The 22,993-nt window shown below is 35.8% G+C and overlaps 1 protein-coding gene and 1 long non-coding RNA gene across 3 annotated transcripts in view; one reads left to right on the forward strand and one right to left on the reverse strand.

The window, feature by feature from the left end:
- Positions 1–519: 519 nt before the first annotated feature.
- LOC103909697 (uncharacterized) lies at positions 520–22,765 on the forward strand. The gene is given in 2 exon segments (NR_170149.1): positions 520–1,068; positions 21,635–22,765. It is a non-coding gene; the product is annotated as an uncharacterized LOC103909697 (long non-coding RNA).
- Positions 20,780–22,993, reverse strand: part of mtfr2 (mitochondrial fission regulator 2) — a 30,219-nt gene continuing 28,005 nt past the window's right edge. For both annotated transcript variants that reach the window (XM_087306195.1, XM_087306196.1), the window contains exon 8: positions 20,780–21,304. In XM_087306195.1, the coding sequence (XP_087162321.1) occupies positions 21,290–21,304 (15 nt within the window). In that variant the 3' untranslated portion in view covers positions 20,780–21,289. The remainder of the gene's footprint in view (positions 21,305–22,993) is intronic.

Genomic DNA, 22,993 nt, shown 5'->3' on the forward strand with positions numbered 1-22,993 from the left:
TTATTCATTAAGGCTTTTTGACAGCAAAACAGAAAATGTGTCATCATACTGTAAAAGTAAAAAAAAACATTAACCTTAAATCAAATGTCACAATGGCTTTTCACTTTCCTTTCACGCCATTACTAAACAACAAGATCAAAAAAGGACAGTTTTGTCGAGCATATGTGAAAAGCGGCCTATTTTTTCTCTGATTCATTACGAAAACACTGCAAAGAAACCAACAAAGAATGAATAGGGACAGAAAAATATACGTTTATTAGCAGTTTTCTGCATTTTGTGATTCATGTTTTTATTTTTCCTCATTTATATACTTTTAAATTCCAATAATTCTTCTGACGACCTAAAAAAGTGACTTTTATGAACATTTTTAAAATTATATATTGTCTGGGTGGGTGTTGTATATTATGCTGCAAAAACCTTGTATTAAGCTGCCAGTACGTTTTCTGCAATTTTACAGACTTATTTCTCTATATGTTATCTTATACATACTAAAATGTCACTAAAAGTCACTTTGTTAAACTGCAGAGTTCAATTTTCAACATCAAACGTCGACAGAGAGCAATACAATTCACAACCGTAAATAAACAGAAAACTGAAAAATAGGGAAACTGTTAATTAGAAGACTTAAGATTAGAAGACAGAATCTCCATTACGGCAGCGTTTTACCTTCTGTTTCATCCTTCAACATCCTCTCACACAAATTTCCTAATCCATCTGAAAGCCCACAGAAACAAGTGCTCAAATTCTATTTGCTCCATACTTACGTTTTCCTCTGAAAGTTCAATAAAACTGACTTAAACGCAGACAGCTCAATATACGAACCAGCAGATTGAGCCGACTCACCGTGTGATGTTTGATCGGAATGGGGAAGAGGGAGCATAGGAGTTATGCAAAACACACATCCCATTCACTGACACTTTGCACAGCTGACTCATTACACGGCTTTTCGGACATACTTTTGGTGCAAACATCCAAATTGGGATGTTTAAGGGCATAACATGACGTCTAAGAAGCATGACGGTGCTTCACATGGACACAGAAACCCATACAGTCGACTGCTTTTGCAAGGTAAGCTCGATGTAATTAGGAATGTAAAATGACTACCGCAACACATTAGTCAACTTCCTACCAAGCCATTATAAGACTAATGAAAGTGTTTGAGGAAATAGGTAAACAAGCGGGCTGACAAATGCTGGAGCTACACGAAGATCAGTTGCACATACTGTAAAATATTAGTAAGTCAGACAACATGTGCTTTTAAGTTGCTTTAACTCATTTTAGTAAGTTAATCTAATTTAAACTTAATTTTTGAAGTTATAACAATTTTAATGTGGTTTTTAAGTCAGTTCAGGTGATGCAAGTTAATATTACTTTAAAAGATGACTTTAATATTTAGAACAGCAACATTTATTTTTACAGTGTATCTAATTATTTAGGCAACAATGTTAGCACTGTGGCCTCACAGTAAGAATTATTGTGGCTGTATAATTTCTGCATTTCTGTGTTTGCAAGTTCTCACCATATTGGTGTAGGTTTCCTCTGTGTGCTCCGGTTTCCCTTACAGCCCAAAAACATGGAGTATAGGTGAAAAGGGTATACTGTATGTCGAAGCATGCTAATAGGACTTTTAATTTGCCAGTAACCTGGGTTAACCACTTCCGGTGAACTTTATGCCAATGCAAAATCGGAGTGTTTAAGGTCTGTTTTCTTTAAAAATCAGCGATCTCCACTGGCTGAGTAATATCTGATATAAAGTGGGTCTCAGATTATAGTGGAAGCACTGCATTAAATTACATTTCTCCCCGCCGTGTCTTTAAAATATGAGCATTTATTTTACTCCAGTATATTGAATTGAGCTTCTGTGCTAGCCTGCCGATTCTGACAGGCGAGTGCGAGTAAACAGTGTTTTGTATCGTCTTACACTTGAGCTACTAAATGAATGCCAAAGTCTGTTTAACTGACTATATTTTAATTACATTACAACATCGTTGCTGTAAAAGGAACCATGAAAAAAACACAATAACCGGTCACCGGAAGTTTATCAGTATGGCAACAACACTAGCTCAGCATTTAACCTATTGAATGAACTAAATTGTCGCAATCTATGAGTGTGTGTGAATGCGAGAGTGTATGGGTATTTTCCAGTACTGGGTTACAGCTGGAAGGGCATACGCTGTGTACAACATATGCCAGAATAGTTGACGGTTCAGTCTGCTGTGGTGACCCCTGATGAATAAGGAAGTAAGCCGAAGGAAAATGATTGAATGAATGTAATTATTTATACTTCTACATACTGTAGTGCAATAAAAGTGCTTTAGAAGCCTATGAAGTCAAGATTTAGGGTGAAAAAGGGAAGAAATTAGTCAAATTTACTCCATTCAGACAGTATTTGAACCCTTTTTATAATAGGGCAAACGGGTTTGTAATATGTAAAGCCGCTGTTTGTGGAGTTGCTTATAGATCTAGAGATTTTGAGAGATTCAATGTATTATATTTTTGCTAATTTTATCTAAGGCTGTGACTGAAGTCAGTTGTAGTTTTGTGTTTCTCATCATCAGTCCTCAGTCATCACCTAAATAATCATTTCATTGTTTCATTAACTTGAGTAATAATAACTCAATTTATTGAGGAACAAAATACTTTCTAAACTGTCAATTTTACCGAGAGGATTTTGCTGTGTACATTAAATGTAGTGTAGTGCAACATTCTGCACAGTTTAATCAAAATTCCATTTGCATAAATCACCTATTTCTACACAGTCCTCTGTAGCATCTTCTAAATCTGTTCTACAGTTAAATCTGCAGTATCATCAAATATATTATCATTGCAATGGTCATTGTGTAAACCAATGAGTACAAGAAAATAATTAGCCAGAAAATACTTAATATTTGAGTATTATGTCAATCTTTTTAAATCATATAATTCATTGAGGCTTGATGACAACATTAGTTTGATGTTTTAACATTTTGTGATTGCACTACCTGACAAAAGTCTTGTTGTCGATCCCAGTTTTAAGAGCAACAAATAATAACTTGACTAATAGTTGTTCATTTGGAAAAGTGGCAGAAGGTAGATTCTTTTTTTTTGATGAATCATCTGTTGAAATGCATTCCAATCATCACAAATACTGCAGAAGACCTATTGAAACCTGCATGGACCCAACATTCCCACAGAAATCAGTCAAGTTTGGTGAAGGAAAAGTCATGGTTTGGGTTACTTTCAGTAAGAGAGCATGCCAGAGATCTCCAGAGTAGATGGCAACATCAACAGACAGGTATCACCACAGGAGGGGGCAGATTCTTCAGCAGGATAGCACTCCTTCTCATAGTTCAGCCTCAACATTAAAGTTCCCGAAAGCAAAAGAAGGTCAAGCTGTTCCAGGACAGCCACCAGAACACCAGAAATGAACATTATTGAGCAGGTCTGGGGTAAGATGAAGGAGGAGGCATTTAAGATGAATGCAAAGAATCTTCACTCAGGGAGTCCAGCTAGAACGCTTTCTTTGCCATTCCAGATGACTTTATTAATAATTTATTTTAGTTATTTCAAAGATGTATGGATGCAGTCCTCCAAGCTCATAGAAATCATACACAATATTAACTGTTTTTCCACTACACAATGACTTTATATTCTATACTGCACATTATTACTGTTAAGTGACAAGACCTTCCCTAAGTTCGACCACAATAAGTAATTAACAACACATGGGCATATAGGTTTGGTATCGTACTGTAATTACTATTGTAAAGTAAGTACATGAACGTGTAACAAGGACATTGCAAAATTAAATGTGTCTCTAGTCTGGACATCATAAGATAGATTTTTTTTAATGAAATTTCTACATTTTACATTTAGAAAATCATCTTTAGCGTTGTCTAAATGAAGCTCTTATAAATTAACATTACTAATAAAAAATTACATTTTGATATATTTACGGTTGAAAAGTTACACCAAAACTTCAGTGTGTTTCTTGCTGTTTCTTTGTAATAGTTTGTGAAATTCACTTGCAATTTATTAATGAAAATTCTTTTTTATACTAATTTTGTTGCAGCAAATATAATGAAAACTTTTATTATGTAATTAAGAAGACAAGACCGATGCACATTTGTATTAGTCTATGTTGCATGCATCTTTTCCCACCTTTATTTGTATAGGAAAGTGGAGAGAACTGACAGGAAAGCATGGGGAGCAGAGAGAGGGGAAGGATCAGCATAGGACCGCGAGGCGGAATCGAACCCGGGTCGCTGCAAGCACCGGAGAGCATATGACGACACACTAACCCCTACACCACTGGCGCCGACATGTTGCATGATTTTTAAGGGATTCGATTACATGATTATATATTAGTGAAAACATTAGTTTGATGTTGTAACATTTTAAACATATAATAATAATAATTTGTAGTAGTTATTATTTGCTTATAGTTTCCTTGTTCCTTGAGGAGTGCTCTTAAATAACAGAGTAATCAACAGCATGTAGGCAACTTGGGTTTAGGGTTAGGTTAAGAATTGAGGTTGGGTTTAGTATTATTGTATGTTATTATACATAACTTACTGCAGTCACTACAATAGAGTTAAATGTAAAATTAAATGCTGTGAAATAAACTGTGAAATGAAATACGTGACCATGAACAACAAAACCAGTCATACAAGAGTCTCTTTTTTTTATTGAGATTTGTACATTACAAATACATTTTTACATTGGTGCATGGTTTAATAAGATTAAACAACATTTGGCTGAGATAAAAATAATAAAAAAAAACATATAATCTGAAATCTGAAGATTAAGCAAATCACATTACTAATGAAAAATTAAGTTTTCATATAATTACAGGAGAAAAGTTACGAAATGTCTACATGGAACATGATCTTTATTTATTAAACTAATGATTTTTGCCATAAAAACATAAGTATTTTGGCTCATTCAATGTATTGTTGGCTATTCATACCAGTGAAGTTTTGTGGTCCATAAAGTCACATATTACTAAAAAATTTACCAAACAAAAGTAATTAAATAGCCTTTTAATTGGCACATACAGTATGGCAACCTGGCATGTGTTCAGTCACAACCATGAGAAATATTCATTGTACTGTATCACAACGAGCCCAAGTTTCCCCTGTTTCCCAGCTCAGAAAAGTAAAAAAGTGGATGTGATCTATGTGGGCAGACCATTAAAAAGTAGACTGTTCCTATATTCAACATACATAAATGTGGATGGCGAGGTGCGTGTCAGACAGTCTGGAGAAAGATATAAGGAAGTGAATTTATATCAAAGCCTGAAAACTTAAGGCCAAATGCAGGTATAATTGGAAGCATCATCAAACAGAAGAACATATAAAAGCAGCAATCTGCTGTTTGGTGGGCTTAGTCACTCTTTTGCAATTGTAAAAAACTTTTTTTGAGTAACATCTTTATTTGAAAGAAGTGGTTAGAAAGCACAGGCTGGTTTCATGGGTTCCCTGCATGGCACAAATCCACCACAAACTGCTCAGTCTTGCTGATTCAGCTGAAGTTTTCCTTGCACACAATAGAAATTGCCCCATCAGTTCCTGTACTATAAATCATTGTCTACAATGGACAAGTCGTCTGAAAACTTTTAGAGAAGAAGACTAAACGGTGCCCTAGGCTATTCAATGAATGTAAAAGATGGTGAATCATTACCATAATATTTCCCTCACCAACTATTGGCGAGATAATATTTGATCCTGGAAAGTAATGTGTATTTATGTAATGTGTATTTATACAGCGCATTTATTGTGTATACACTCAAAGCCCTTCACAATCATGGGGGTGGGGGGGGTCTCAACACACCATCACAAGTGTGCATCATCCACTAGGATGATGCAAAGGCAGACACAGGACAACGGCACCAGTGTGCTCACCACACAGCAGCTATTGGGGAATTGGAGAGCCAGTGATAGAGCCAATTCGCTGAATGGGGATGAATGGGAGGCCATGATGAATAAGGGCTGATGGAGGGAATTTGGCCAGGACACCAAGGTTGCGCATGCAATAGGATTTTTAATGACCACATAGAGTCAGGACCTCAGTTTGATGTCTCATCTGAAAGACGGCGCTCACTGACAGTTTAGTGTCTCCTCCACTATATTGAGGCATTAGGACACAGACCGCAAGTTGAGTACCACCTGCTTGCCTCACTAACACCACTTCCAACAGCATCCTAGTTTTCCCATGTGGTCTCCTATCCAGGTTAGCTTCAGTGAGTAACCGGTCTTGGACTGCAGGGTGAAATGACTGTGGAAAATTAAGACACAGATGTTTGCCTAGGCCTGGTGGTAAGGTTATTCACCAGTCAGACAGTTGGATGGTGGTAAAGTCACTGGAGATAATGTAAAACTCAATTTAATTGAGATCATTTGAATTGAAGTGGAGAATGAATAAATAACTGCAATATGAAGTTGAATTAAAATATAGTCTATAGACTATCATGGTGTAGCTTGAAACGGTGTTTATTTTTTTTCCCCCATTTTATCTTAAATTTTGCAGCATTTGTTAATTTTTATCTGTCAATTTATTCACCAACACATTATGAGTAGTAAACATAACTACTCAGAATTAAATAAATAATCAGTGGTGTTAACAAATTACAAATACTCAAACTACTGTAGTTGAATAGTTTTTTCTCAGGAATTGTAATTTACTAAGCGCTTTTAAAAACGTGAACTTTTCTTTCCCTTGAGTACATTTTTAGTGCAGTATTGGTACTTTAACTACACTACTTTTCTTCAGCCTGCAGTCTCTACTTGATTTTTCCTTTCTATGGGGATTAGAAAAATCAGTCCAGTGATTCCCGTCCAATCAAATCGCACATAGAAAGTAAATCGCATCATAATGAATTACATCAAGACAAGCGCTTTATAATTGAAGAAAACTGTTTGGAAGTGTCCAAGAAAAATGTTCAAAATCTTTTACCTAAAATCAACCAAATATTACCGTCTAATGATACTAGAGCTTGACATTGTGTGGAAGTTACCACTAGGACATCTATCAGACGCTGGATTTTGGTAGCCATACCTGACAAATAAATGTCAGTGTTGGACGTCAATATGGCTTAAGATGCTGACGTTGGATTTTGGTCACTTTCCAACACAACTTAAAATCAACTAAATATCAACGTCATTTGACATTGTTATTGGTGATTAAAAAAAAAACATTGTCCTCAGACACTGACTAGACATTGAATTAATAATCTAACCTAATATTAACATCTTATGACACTAAGCATCAGCTTTTTACAGCATAATACTTACTACTCGCTGACTTTTAAAGGTCTACTTTGAAAGATACTTTTACTAAAGTAAGATTTTTCAGTTTTCTTGACAACACTGTAATGAAATTTATAAAGAAAATATGTATTGGTATAACATTTACATTTAGCAGACGCTTTTATCCAAAGCGACTTACAAATGAGGACAAGGAAGCAATTTACACAACTAAGAGCAACAATGAATAAGTGCTATAGGCAAGTTTCAGGTCTGTAAAGTCTAAGAAGGAAAGTATTAGTAGTATTAGGATTTTTTATTTTTTTTTGGGTACAGTTAGTGTGATATTCAGAGGCAATTGCAGATTAGGAAGTGAAGTGGAGACTAAATAGTTGAGTTTTTAGTCGTTTCTTGAAAATAGCGAGTGACTCTGCCGTTCTGATGCAGTTAGGGAGTTCATTCCACCAACTGGGCAGATTGAGGTATAAACGGTCTAAAGATAAAAAGAATTTTTCAACTTCAGTTTAGTAAATTCCACTTCAGTACCTATTAGATTTTTCTAAGCTTAAAACTAATAAAATATAATGGTTATTTAAATATAGCAGAAATAAAAAATTTACATGAAGAACACTTGACAAAATTGAAATTATTAAACTAAAGCTAATGAACCATCTAAATATTCTGTAAACTGCAAAAATACAGTTTCAGTTTAGTAAATTCCACTTACTTCCATTAAATTTTGACTTCCTTTGAAACTGATTCTAATTTCAACCAGTAATCTAATTCACAAAATAGTGAATTACATGGATGTCTGGGCTTGACAAACCACCTATATGGCACACACTCTTTTCCACTCCATATGCACCAGACACCTACATATAAACACCTCATACTGCTTAGAAAACGTTATGCAATTTTGAGTGTGCTCTATATGCGTCAGTGGGCTTGACCTGTAGGACTCACTCTCTCCTCTCAGTTTGCACAGACATTGACACACAAAAACTAAAATAACAGATTTGTCAAAGCATTTGTATCATGGGTCTCAAACTCAATTCCTAGAGGGCCGCAGCTCTGCACAGTTTTGCTCTAACCCGATCAAACACAGCTGATTGAACTAATCAAGTTGTTCATGACTCTTTTGAAAACTTTGATTATTTGGATCAGCTTTGTTGGAGCAAAACTGTGCAGAGCTGAGAGCTTGAGTTTTGAGATCTATGATTTATATACTGCTTGTCAGGAGTCTGCCACTTCAGTCTTGCTAATTCTTGTTTTGGTGGCGGAGACCAGACACTAGTCCTGTCTTGTCTTGTATGTCATGTTCGGTTTGAGTTTTCTCAGGCCGGTCTTGTTCTGTGTCTTTTGTTGTTGTTGTGAATGCACGATCTTAAGTGAGCTGCAGTTTTGTCTTTGTAGCGAGCACGCGTGCACCCTCGCTCGTGTTAGATTTGTCTGTTGTGCTGTTCTATTCTCAGCACCTCAGTTTAGTTGGTTTCTGTTTCGGTTGGCGCTGGGATTGAAACATGCACGTCGCTTGTGTGAGTGCACGGTAAGTGTACTCGTGTCTTGTGTTCTGTCTCGTCTTGGTGTTGTCAAAGCACATGGCTCATTGTTTATATTGTGGCCGGTTGCTTTAGTGTTGCGTTTCATGTGAACACGCGGCAGGTCTGCTATCCTGCATGAGCACGCCGTCGTTTATCGCCTTCTTCATCCCTGCTCTTCCCTGCCAGCCCAGTCAAGTTAGTTTTGTGTTTTAGTTATGTTTTTCCCCCATCAAGGTAGTTTTTGTTGCTTTTTGTTTTATTTTTAATTAATAAATACATGTTTTTGTCCCTGGATTTGAGTCCTCGCTCCTTTCCCTTTCCTGAAACCCTGACACTGCTACTCTCTGATGATGGTAAGGAAAGTAATTGAGTAATTGACCTGGAAAAATAAGCTTGATTATATGTTCTGAATGTCAATTTCGATTACTTTTGATTAATCACCCAACCATAGTAAAAAGTAAGGTAAACAAAGTGAAATGAGATAACATCATGTATAAACATCTTAAACTCAATTCTCCATCATTCCTGAACATCTGCTGGACAACACACACACACACACAAGGACACATCAATCTTCAGCTCAAACATACAGACCTCCCTGTACCACAGACACACCTTTAACACACACACACACAAACACAAACAAGTAAACTCCTCCACTATGCCTCACCCTTCACACCCACACAGCCACATAAAAGAATACGACTCTTATTTTCAACATTTTATTCTCCCTCCTTCAACCTTTTGAGCTTACTGATGTCAATCTCTCTTATTTAAAAAAAAAAACTATCTTCCAAGGAATGGATTTGTAGCAGAGCAAATATTTAACCACTCAGGGGGGGAATCCACTACGTGGGCCTATTAGCGTTCATTATAGTATTGCAGCAGCATATTAGCATGAGCATACAGGCATGTATTAGTGGCTTTGAGGCTGAGTGACAGGTGAATAATAAAGAACAGGTGCAGAGCCTTGAGAGAGATAAGAGTCTGTCAACCCTGCACCATCCCCCATTAACACACACACACACACACACACACACACACACACACACACACACACACACACACACACACACACACACACACACACACACACACACACACACACACGTTTAAATATACATGCATTCATGCAAACATGCTGTGGTGGTGATACAAACAATGGTCGACTGAAGTTTGGGGTGCTTACACAACAGGAAGGCAGATTCTGATAAAGGCAAGGAGGTGGGTTGCGGAAAAAGGCAATGCATCCCATAAACAAAGGCTATTTCCAATATATATACCACCACCAATTTGCTCACCAATGCAGCACACACTAGCATTGAAAATATCTAAAAGTTTACACACTCTGTTAAATACTGTGGTGTTGCTGTTCACAACAAAAGCTTTTGGAAAAAGAGGGTCCAGTGCTAATGTGAAGAAAAAAAATTATTTTCCACAAAAAGAAATGACAAAAACTTTACTGATAATGTACTGATAGAAAAAACAGCCAGTATTTGGTGTAGTTTTTCTAAAAGCTTAAAACTATTCAGAAACTATTTGTTCATTTGAATACATTTTACTTTACATTTGTGCTCCTTCAACATTTTAACATTTGTTATTTTACCTGATTTATTAAATTTCAACTGATTGAGATGGTCCCAGTGGGATTGAAAACAATCTCTGGAGTAGTTTACTTGTGGTGAGAAAGCAATTAAATCCAATGGACCTAAACCAGGCTTTATTACAATGTATTAAGTACATAACCTTAACCTAATCAGAGTTTTGTTAATGACTTGTAAAGTATCATGTGACATCTGTACCACCTGACTGCTGTAGATTTACAATGATTTACAAGGTGGTATAAGGAGGACACGGTGGCTCAGTGGTTAGGACGATCGCCTCACATCAAAAAGATTGCTGGCTCGAATACCAACATGCGTCAGTTGGCATTTCTGTGTGGAGTTTACATGTTCTCCCCGTGTTCGCATGGTTGCTCCAGTTTCCCCCCACAGTCCAAAGACATGCGCTATAGGTGAACTGAAAAAACTAAATTTTCCGTAGTGTATGAGCGTGAATGAGTGTGTATGGATGTTTCCCAGTACTTGATTGCAGCTGGAAGGGCATCTGCTGTGTAAAACATTATAAGTGTATAAGTTGGCGGTTCATTCGGCTGTGGCGACCCCAGATGAATAACAGGAATAAGCCGAAGGAATATTTATGAATGTGTCCCAAATTACACACTATACTATACACTATACAGTTTCAGACTATGTGCTACTAATGTATCACATATACATAATAAAATAAAGGTTCCAAAAGCGTTTTTTACAATAATGCCAGAGAACAAATGATTTTAGCCAACGTTTTTAAAAGAACCAATCATTTCTTTTATTTTAAAAATCTAAAGAACTTTATGTGGGATGTAAAGTTTCCATTGACGCTTACGGTTCTTCAATAAATCCATCAATGACAATTTAAGTCTATATTTATAAGTGTGTATGAACTGTATTTGTCATTAATCATTGTACGCTTTAAAAGATGCTTGCTGCTTAATTTTTTTTAGCTGAATCATATGAATTTTTCAAGTCAACTCAACATCCATCAGTCAAACTGATTAAAATATTAAGTTAAAATTTGTATAACTTAAATAAATAGTTGAAATCTGATTCATTCATTCATTCATTTTCTTTTCGGTTTAGTCCCTTTATTAATTTGGGGTCGCCACAGCGGAATGAACCGCCAACTTATCCAACATATGTTTTATGCAACGGATGCCTTTACAGCTGTAACCCATCTCTGGGAAACGTCTATACACACTCAATTACACTCATACACTATGGACAATTTAGCCTACCCAATTCACCTGTACCGCATGTCTTTGGACTGTGGGGGAAACCAGAGCACCCGGAAAAAAAACCCCACGCGAACGCAGGGAGAACAAGCAAACTCCACACAGAAACCCCAACTGACCCAGCCGAGGCTTGAACCGGCGACCTTCTTGCTGTGAGGCGACAGCACTACCCACTGCACCACCGAGTGGCCTCTGAGTAATTAATTAAAATAATTTAATAATAAAACACTTGTTGCCAGGACTTTGTGTCATATAAGTTTTGACAGTGTAGCCTGATTGCTTTGCCAACTGATTAAAGTGTCCAACTTTCCACATTTTTAGCATTGAAATAAGTGCATTATCTGGACATATAAAGCCATATTTTTTCTTTTTGCAATTTTTCAGTGATAACACACTACTTTCACTATTTAAAGTCAGGGTGCGTATTACAGGGGGGTTTGGGGGGATTGACAATTAATGCTCGATGCCCACTGAAGCATATCAAAATAGAGTGTATATGGGGGGTCAGCCCTTTAATAGTGAGAAATAGCTCAAGCTGATCTGTATTTTAAATAACAATGTTAATGATTAAAATAACAGATAATATAAATATACATCTGACCACCCCTAGTTAATACCACTGTGAATTCATAATCGCGCCAATCGGTTTATGCAATAAAAAAAATCATTCAACAGTCTGAAATCTGCAGATGTAGAGCACTGATAGACATTGTAAGTGTTCACAAGACACTTTTAGGTAAATTAGTGTTGGTATTAACATATAGCTTGTTAGATGCATAGTTTTAGATGCATAGTTTGTATAGTTTGACCTCCAGTAACCTCTGAAATAGCTAATCAGAGGATACCATAGGTCAGACACTAAATATCCCTCAAAACACTGAACACTTAAATACATTTTATTAATAAACTAGACGTAATTTGAATAAATACAAAAATGACAGTAACATTACTAAAAACGTTGACCACTCCTGATCATCAATGTATGATTCGCACACTGTTTAAACTCAAAAACAGAACTCAATAGTTTATAAGTTGGGAAACATCTTATGTAAAGGAGTTGATAGTGTTATCAAAAAATTACTAAATGAAAGCAGCAAGTTAAAGCGCATGAACAGTACCGAGCGGTTTCTCATTTCAGAATTACAATAATTATGAGACAAAATAAACAGTTTATCAACTCTGACCAATGACTGATAAGAGCAGAATCCCAAAACTTAAAAAAGGTAGCTTTATCATCCATGAGATGATAGTTTATGAGATGATAGTTTATAGCACATGACAAATTGTGATCCATTTAGAAAAAAAATGCCTTATGAAAGTGAAATAATTAAATTGCAAAATTGAAATAGTTTTAAAGCCAGATGATCTACCAAAGACTATAAAATACACAAGACGTGCTACTTGTATAGTTTGAATTGGGAAAAATGCAACTATGGCTGATTTGAATGTGTTGAAACAAAAGTTAGTTGTACATTGCAAAAAATGCTCTTCTTGCTTAGAATTTCTGTCTTGTTTCTGGTCCAAATATCTACAAATTCTTCAATCAAGAAGCATTTTGAAGACAAGCAAAACATATTGTATTGTTTTCAGAAATAATTTTCCCAAATTAAGAGAGTTTCACAGATATCTACTAATGGTGTTAGCAAAATATTCAAAAAATTTAGCTTATGGGTTTTAAGAAAAAAAACTAAATTTTTAGTTCTAAAACAAGACAATGTGTTTTGCTAGTCTAGAAAATCCTTCTTGATTTAAAGGATTTTAGATATTTGGACTAGAAACAAGACAAAAATTGTATTCTAACCAATACAACACAGCCACAGCCAGGAATGAACAATCAGGAAGTAGATTTAGATCACCAAACTGCAGATTAAACAGGTTTAAGAATCCATTAATTCCATCTGCAATTAAGTTATTAAGCAGTATTAAGTAATTGTTTATTGTTGTGAATTATGTATGTATAGAGGTGACATTATTGTTAGTTTTAATGTCGCATGCAGGTATGTTAAGTTCATTCAATATCAACATTCACTAAAGATGTGAAAAGTTCATTCACTAATAATATACAAATAATGTTCCTCAACATAGCAAGACAGACTTTAAAACATCAAAATGTAAAGCTTTTCCCAAAAAAACAGTCAATTTAATATGCTACCTCCAAGTATTTCTAACAAGCAAAGGTTGCTGCTTACACTGTAAAAAGTTTAAACAGCTTCAACCAAATATTATTATTATTTAACCCACAATTTCTGTTTATGATTTCTATGTCATTTCTTTTTTATTTTCATGCTTTAGCCTGAGCCAGAGATGAATCCAACTTAAAAAATAATTATAATACTGGCTATATTTTGAAATTTGTGTTTACTAGACCAGTCAATGATAGCCAATAAGCATGTTGACTTGATTTGACTTTTTTTTGTGTGTGTACAATATTTTCTTACTTTACTTATGTGGTTAACATATTTTACAGTGTTCACTTCAGAACATTCCACTTCAATATCTTATCTAAACTTAAAACTATTGGAAATACTTATCATTTGAATAAAACTGGATGAATGCCTTTTAATTTTTCATATTTCTGCTCCGCCAACATTTTATTAACTGGCTTTTTAAAGTGTGGTATATTCAGTTCAATAAATTAAATTAAAATATCAATATTATTTCCATTTTTCTAAACTTAAAACTATTAAAATATATATTTGCAATTTAAATATATCTGGAACACAGTTAAAATGTTGGACTGTGCAAAAATAACTTGTTATAAAAAAATATTTTGCACTTCCAACATTTTATTAATTTGTTGTTTTTGCATTGCATATAGTGTTCCCCATGACTTGAAACTTGAGTATTTGATCAATAAAAATAAATATTTAAAGAACAGCAACATTAGCCAATGTGCAGTTTTGTACTTCATATATTTATGTAGTTAACATATTTTACAGTGTTCAGTTCAGAAAATTCCACTTCAGTATCTCATCTAAACTTCAAACTATTGGAAATATATTTATCATTTTAAAAAGCTGGAATATTATAGAAATACCGGATCAAAACTTTGACATTTTTCATATTTCTGTCAATATTTTTAACACTTCTGACAAATTACAACATTTTATTAGTTGCCTTTTGTTACAGTGTGGTATAATCAGTTCAGTAAATTACATAAAAATATAATTTAAAAGGGTCGGCAAAGGACCTCGAGCCAAGAATCAAACTCAGGTCGTCGTGGACACCATGGTATATGTCGGAGCACTAGGCTATTGGCACCGCCAAATTTCTCTTTTGAATTCATATTTTTTTAATAAGAAACTATACAATATTATATTTATTATATTATAACAAAATAACCTACAATAACTGTCCAAAAACTAGTACAGCCAAATTTTTTTATTAAAAAGCCAAAATAATTATAAAAAGAGGGAAAAAAATCAAGAGAAGCAAAAAATATGCAAAAAATTTTGAAGGATGTAATTTATTTGCAATATTTTGTTTGAATTGAATTATCTTTCGATTTAAATATGTTTGGTGACTAAAAAATTATTTTAATAAATACACTGTTTAATTCATCTGTTTTGTTTAAATGCACTAAAATACATCGCCTAGATTTACTGAGAAATGGATAAAAATATTCATTTTCAAAATGGGCTGTACTCAATTATGTTGAGCTCTGTATATGGAACACAATTAAAATGTTGGATTGCATAATCCAGTTTTTGCACTTCCAACATTTTATTAGTTGCTATGTTTAATTGGCGTATAGTGTTTCAAACTAGTCACTCTTAGATCTGTAACTTAAGAATATAATTATTAAAAATAAATATTTAAGTAACAAATAAACTAATCTGTCACATCAAGTGATGTAAAGGCCTCATAAAAGACCCACCCATGAAAACAGATAAACACACAAATGTGTTAAAATGCACGAACAGTGACAAGGAAGCAATACAAAAACAAGAAGAAAAGACTGAGAAGAAAAGGAGGATGTAAAAGTGGAGCTATGTGATCCTTCTGGCAGAACCAGATCAGGATAAGGGTGAATCAGCAGAGGCTGGGCCCGTCTCTGCCCCCTCACCCTCCCATCACACCCTGGACCTCTCCCCTGGGATCCGGGATCAGTCCAGACACGCAAAAACACACACATAGACGACTAACCTGTATCGTCAGCCGGCTCATTCACTGTCATTCACTTCACTAACACCACACTGAAAGAGCAGTGTGCCACGAGTCAACAAAGCTTGTTTACTGCCGAGCGGCGTCACTGAGATCTTATTTTCTCATTAAGATCACGTGCAAAGGTGTAGATTTCATTGATTTAGCATGCGATGTGTAGAAACAAAATTATAAATCAACAAGAACGAGCTTCTACATGAAATGTATCAAGTAATGTATTAGAATTTAGTGCTAATTGTCATGTGCTAGCAATGTGCTAAATGCTAAAAGCTACACAAATGCAAAACGACAATGACTTAAAGCTGCACAGCAAAAAATAAATGAATAAATAAAAGGAGTGCAAATGTAATTTTAGCCTAATTCTGTGGCAGCGTCAGTTTTGTCTTTTAGGAGGCAATACACAGTGATAAGCTCTGGGAAGGGTGACTATATGGTTTGCACAGTTGCCTTACAGCAAGAAAGTCACTGGTTGATGTCCAGGATGGGTCAGGACCTTTCTGTGTAAAGTTTGTATGTTCTTTCTGTGTCTGTGTGGGTTATATAGGTGAATTGGATAAACTAAATTGGCCGTAGTGTGTGAATGGGAGTGTGTGTGGATGTTTCCAAGTGAGTGAGATCCGGAAAAAAATAAATAAAAGATGGCGGACGACATGAAAGCTGTAGATTATAAAAGACAACACTTTTTAAAAGTGATGATTAAAAATGTTTTATTGTAATTACAAATCGGTTATATTATCTAACATTTATGTATTTTATGATTATCAATATTATGCATGTATTAGCAATATGCTAATGAAAATCTACTTAAGTAAATGCAAAAGTTTCTGCCATTGTTGGTGGTAAACCAAAGTCACACAAGACATGTCACATGTATAGTTTTGAATGGGGATAAGTGCAACTGTCAATATGGCGAATGAAGCCCTGCCTGCTAATACAGGAGCTAATCATCGATCACTATAGACTGACGATTCTCTGATGGAAAAGCTCGGACCAGACGTGTGCTTTTATGACAGTTTGGTGGTCAACAAACACACTGGAATATTAGCAAATAATTCCCTCGATCACAGGCATAAGAAATATGTCCCCATAAAGCTTGAAGTTTTAAATGAAGCCAGTGCACTTTTGTAATCTGTATGAAATGAACAGGAGGTACAGTCCATCCTGTCAAACGCAAATCACATGACAACAAATATTTAAACGCCCACACACTTGTAAACAAAGAGTCGCTTTTATTTCTGGAGGAGATTCGCCCTCAAGACCAAGTTGTGGATTCCTTCAGGAGAGCTGCGCGATCAGACATCATTATCCAAAGGACGATTTGTGTAGAACAGGCATAAATGAAGTTTGTGTTGTAATTTCTTTTGAGTGCGCATGCGCATTAGCTCGCCCAACCTGAAAATATGCAGATTTTGTTTGATTTGGACATTTAAAACAAAACTTTTGAGACGATTGTTGTTTAATTTTATTGGTGGTTCCAAATATGTAACGTTAACGTAAGCTTGGCAAACAGTTTTGGAGAATTTGATGTTTCCCCATTCAGACAGAATGCAAAAGCATACTGTCTGAGAGGCGATTCAAAAATGGCTGCCGAGTGAAATTACTTGCCTTAAAGGGACTTTGTAGTAAACAGCTTCTTCTTTTAGCAGCTACACAGATGCTAAAACACAATATTATAACGTGTAAATAAAAATGTTATTATTTTTATTATTATTACATTTTCTGGAAATATATGTATTTTCTTTTTGTAGATTTAGCCTCTCTTACTATTTGATTCTCCTTTAGTCTCCTTGAAATAGGAGTATATTCAAATAAAAGAGTTAATAACTGTAATAGGACATTCATTAAAGGGTCTACAAGTGACAATAACACACATTAATGCTAACGCACAGACAGGACAGTAGAGATATGACAGGAAAGCAGGAGTAGATAGCTTTTGCTAAGTCTCTTGCTTATCAGGGGTCGCCATAGTAGAATGAACCACCAACTATTCCAGCATATGTTTTCCACAGCAGATACCCTTCCAGCCACAACCCAGTCCTGCTAAACACCCATACACTCTTCCATTCATGCAAATCACATTCGGAGCACTTTGAGGAAACTCACAAGAACACGGGGAGAACATCCAAACTCCACACAGAAACCCCAACGGACCCAGCCAGGACTCGAACCAGTGACCTTCTTGCTGTGGGGCGACATTGCTAACCACTGAGCCACTGTGCCGCCATTATTTTATATATATATATATATATGTATTCAGCATTGACATACATATTGATCTTTATCACAATACTTTCATTGCCATCTGTCAAAGTCAAAATTATGTATTGGTAGTTCAAACAAACAGAACAGAAGCATATTAATATTATACATAATATGTAAGAACAAAATGAATAGACCATTTTTAACACTCAACCAGATGGAATCAGAAGGCCTTTCTTTGGGGCATTGGGAACACCAAAGCTATTATATCCCAGTGTGCGCATAGCAAGAAAATAAAGCATGATGATAGAATAAAAAGACATATGGTAAGCAAGAACATTGTACTTCAGAGCATTGTCAACAGAGCTGTCAGTCAGTCTGTCTGACACATGGAAGAGCCACAAGCCACGGCAATCCTTCTCGTCAGACGTACCTACGTCAGTCTCCCGTGTCCTGGGAACTTAACCAGCTGGTTTAGCTCAGAATTATCTGTGCCTCCAGTCCAAACAAGCACATCATGTCAGGTCGTACTGATCCAGGAGTGATACAGGATCAGGCACTTACACACATAAACAGAAAAGGGGGGAAAAGGAGGGAGGAAATCCTGTTCTGCAACATAAACCAACACACCACATTCGCTAACAAACAAACATTATTGGGAGAAATGTTGGGTTCTAGTTAACCAAGAATGAGCTCAAATCCATTTGTAGTCAGTTGAGTTTTAAATTACACTCTTTTATTGTCTGTGACTGACTATATACAAACAGCGTCAATACTTAAATAGCAGATGCCCGCAAGATACTTCTTCAGACACAGAGCAAACACAGACCTCTTCATACTGATATTCAAGCACTTACAATCTGATAAGCATCCGAGCTGTACTTTCACAGATTCTCAGGAAAAAGCAACATCATGGATCCGGTTTGTAAGATAGAGACCATTTAAGCAGAACGTGAGCTAACAGAGGAATAGTTTACCTGAAAATGACACATTTTCATGTTATTATTTTTAAAGACAGTCCAGGTTGCTGTTTTTCAATTAATTACCGTAATTGTGAATGGAGGCTTTGTCAAAGTTATGAACATATTTGCATACATATTTATATTAATTCAGAAAAAAAATGTATGTTGATTTGGAGGTAAAGAAATTTTTCTTCTTACTCCTTAGTACAAGAGTTACTTAGATAATGCTTGTCTATAATAGCACGTTTGACATGCTTTCCTGAGAAAGCACCCTGAGCTCAGAGGTAGTTAAGTTTAACCTATACTTTGGTTAATAAGGTGGTTCTATAAGAATTACTTCAGTATTATGCATTACTTGCTTGTGACTGTTATTACAATAGGCTTATGTACATCTTTTTAGTATGTGGGGTGTACACAGGGAAAACCCACACGAACACAGGGAGAACATGCAAACTCCACGTAGAGACTGCCGACTGGCTCAATTAGAACTTAAACAATTGGCCCTCCCTCTGGGAGGCAGCATCGCCAGCCACTGAGTCGACATGTCGTCCGATCCTAAAATTAAGGAGGCGGGAGAAGGAAAGGATAGAGGAGAGGTTTTCCAAAACGAATATAGGGAATGAAGTTTAGGCAGTATATTTATAGTAATTTTGAAATGATCTGATAGGCCAGCTAATAATTAGCGATAAGGACCAGCTGTAGTTGATCATATCACATGCTCCTTTCAAAATTCGTTTGTGAAACTTCACTTAGTGTTATAAAAAAAAAAGTGATTAGTTTTTAAAAGGTAATATTTTTTCATTCATTCATTCATTCATTCATTCATTCTCTTTTCAGCTTAGTCCTTTAATTAATCTGGGGTCGCCACAGCAGAATGAACCGCCAACTTATCCAGCACGTTTTTTATGCAGTGGATGCCCTTCCAGCTGCAAACATCCATACACATTTATTCACACTCACACACTACAGACAATTTAGCCTACCCAATTCACCTGTACCACATGTCTTTGTACTGTGGGGGAAACCAGAGCACCCGGAGGAAACCCACGCGAACACAGGGAGAACATGCAAACTCCACACAGAAACACCAACTGACCCAGCCGAGGCTCGAACCAGTGACCTTCTTGCTGTGAGGCAACAGCACTACCTACTGTGCCGCCGTAATATTTTTTGTTAAAACCTTAAACAGATGAAGGCAAAATTATTAGCTCTTCTGTAAAATATGTATTACTTTTTCAATTAGTCCCAATTGTCGTTTAATGGAGAAAAGTTTTTTTTACACATTTTTTTTTTACATAATCATTTTTAATAACATCTTTTGTCTTCCCCATAATGACAGTTAATCATAATTTACTAGTAAATTGTTTTATTTTTCAGCATTTGAAAAATGTAAAGTTTAACTAGGTTAATTTGGCTAATTGAGCAAGTCAACAATGTAGTCAATCAAAAAAATATATATCTTAAACACGCTAATAATATTAACCTTAAAAGATATTTTAAAGAACCTTAGTCTGTTGAAAAAAATGTTTAATCTTTAAAGTAAGTCATCAATGTTTAAAAAGATTTGGGGCACAATTATTGACCGCATGAACATTTTGGATGTTATATTGATTGAGAATGCTGGTGGGATAATGTGACTCTTCTTTTCTTTATTCTTTTATTTGTTATCATTGTTTATTTATTTACTTGTTAATTTTCTCTTCCTTTACATATCAGCTCAATGTCTTACAATTATGTCCATTCTGTCTAGTGAGCATGGGACCGGGGTGGAGGGTGGTTAGAAAAGAATGTTTACATGTATATTGAAATGATTCTGTAAATTATCGATGTGAAAATAATATATTGAAAACAAAGACATTTTAAACAAATTTTAAAAATGCTTTTATTCCAGCCAAACTAAAAGAAATAAGAGTTTCTCCAGAAGAAAAATATAATTGAAAACAATGTGATTTCCTTGCATCTGGGGAATATTTAAAAAAATAAATCAAATTTCACGAAGAGCTAATCATTTTGACTGCATATGTGCACAAAAATATTTAGACATGCAAAAACACTGTGAGAGAATCTTACATTTTGTAGATTTCAGCTCATTAAATTGAACAAAAAAAAAAGGTGTGTAGTTCATGAAGGTCACAGAGACGCATTGCTGGATAAATATCTGCCAACACAGAGACACCCTCATCCAGCGCTCCCTTAAATCCCTATGGGACCCCCAGAGCCGTCTGGAAGGTCACGGCAGTTCTCATGGGAAAAATGCTGGACCGATACTCCCTCAGTTGGGACACAGAGCTGGAATCCCGTCAGGCCTGTTTCCACCTTCTCCTTATTCTCAGAGTCCCGATCCCGGCATGTCCAAACCCGCCTCGATTATGACTTGCAGAACTGGAAAAATGTGACCCATATGATTTTTTTTTATTTAGCTTTAATTTGGGCAAATTTTGTTAGAAAAGGTTGATTATTCATCCCGTTACTTGATACCTTATTGGAATAAAGACACTTCCGTTTTTTTAAGCTGAATGAAGATAAATAACACAGCAGAATCTAAATTGGCTTTTACTGGGGTCACATTTGTGAATCAGCCACAGGTTGCACAAAGGTTCAACTTCTCCTAAAACACAATGCAGGCCTGAAAACATCCTGAAATACACGGATAAGCCTGACCTCTTCCCCTCCACCTTTTTCACCACTTCTGCTTTCCTATAAATTCCACAGATAGAGGAAAGCGGAGGCAAACAGGACGGACTGGATCTGACTGATGTATAGCTGTGCCAGAGGACTGAGATGAGGATTCTCCATCATAACGTGGGAGGTTAATCACCCGCCTGAAGCCCTAGCAAGTAGGGTTTCGCCTGAAAAGAATGAAGTCATTTTCCCCTAAGACTGTCAGTGTGCCATGGACAGGTTCTGCTGCCTGTGTTATGAAATCTACCTAAGCTGACATTCCTAGTTAAAAAGCATTATGGATATAAGTTAGTACTGTCATTTTAAAATGATAAATTCAGCGGTGATGCAGTATAGTATTAATTAATTGAAATAAAAGTTCTCAGTCTTATTTTTAAATACAATGCAAATGGCTTTAGTGCAAGCATTTGAATAATAATCTTTCTCCTGCACAATCAAATCAATTTTACACAAAGGGATATAGTACAATCAAAAATGAAAATGTACACACTATTTTCTGACTATTTGTATGAATTAAGTAAAAGATGACAAAAGTTTGAGTTTGCGAACACAGGGAGAACATCCAAACTCCACACGAAACGCCAACTAACCCAGCCGAGGCTCGAACCAGCGACCTTCTTGCTGTGAGGCAACAGCAGTACCTACTGTGCCACTGCGTCACCGTTGATGAACCAATTTAAAGAAATCTAAGGCGCTTAAAAAGACTTTAAAAGTTTTAAATGCTATTTTGCAAGGTTTTCCATTTTATTTCTTTTTTGATTATGCAATGTATGGTTGTATGTATGCTTTCCTGAATTAAATCTGCGAATATCAGGTTTATGAAATCAATAAATCCTGCTAGATTTGACATTATGCTGCTTTGTTTACTGCAGTAACCAAGGGAACACTATTATTTCTGCAGTACTATAAGTGCCGACCTGCTGGATTAGCTAGAGTTAATTAAATCTTATTCAGTATATGAATATGGTTTTCGTTTTGGATTAGTTTCTTACATTTAATATTTAGTAAATATACTGCAAGTTAAAATCCCGCCAGTGTTTCCGGTTGAACCCTAAAGGGGTGTTAAGCTCTTAAGATGTATGGAAAGGGTCTTTAAAAAGGTCTCAAAAGGTAATGAATTTCACTCTCTTATTCCTTCCTCTATATACTCTGTGGGACAACTATTGCTTTAAAAGGATCATTCATGTCAAATATATATACACACAGACACAGACACACACACACACACACACACAGACACACACACACACACACACACACACAAACACACACAAACACACACAAACACACACAAACACACACAAACACACACACAACACCATGGGTCTCAAACTGAATTCCTAGGGGGCCGCAGCTCTGCACAGTTTTGCTCCAACTTCAATCAAACAC

The sequence above is a fragment of the Danio rerio genome, chromosome 23, assembly GCF_052040795.2.
Source record: "Danio rerio strain M-AB ecotype USA chromosome 23, GRCz13ab, whole genome shotgun sequence".
NCBI classification, from domain to species: Eukaryota; Metazoa; Chordata; class Actinopteri; order Cypriniformes; family Danionidae; genus Danio; species Danio rerio.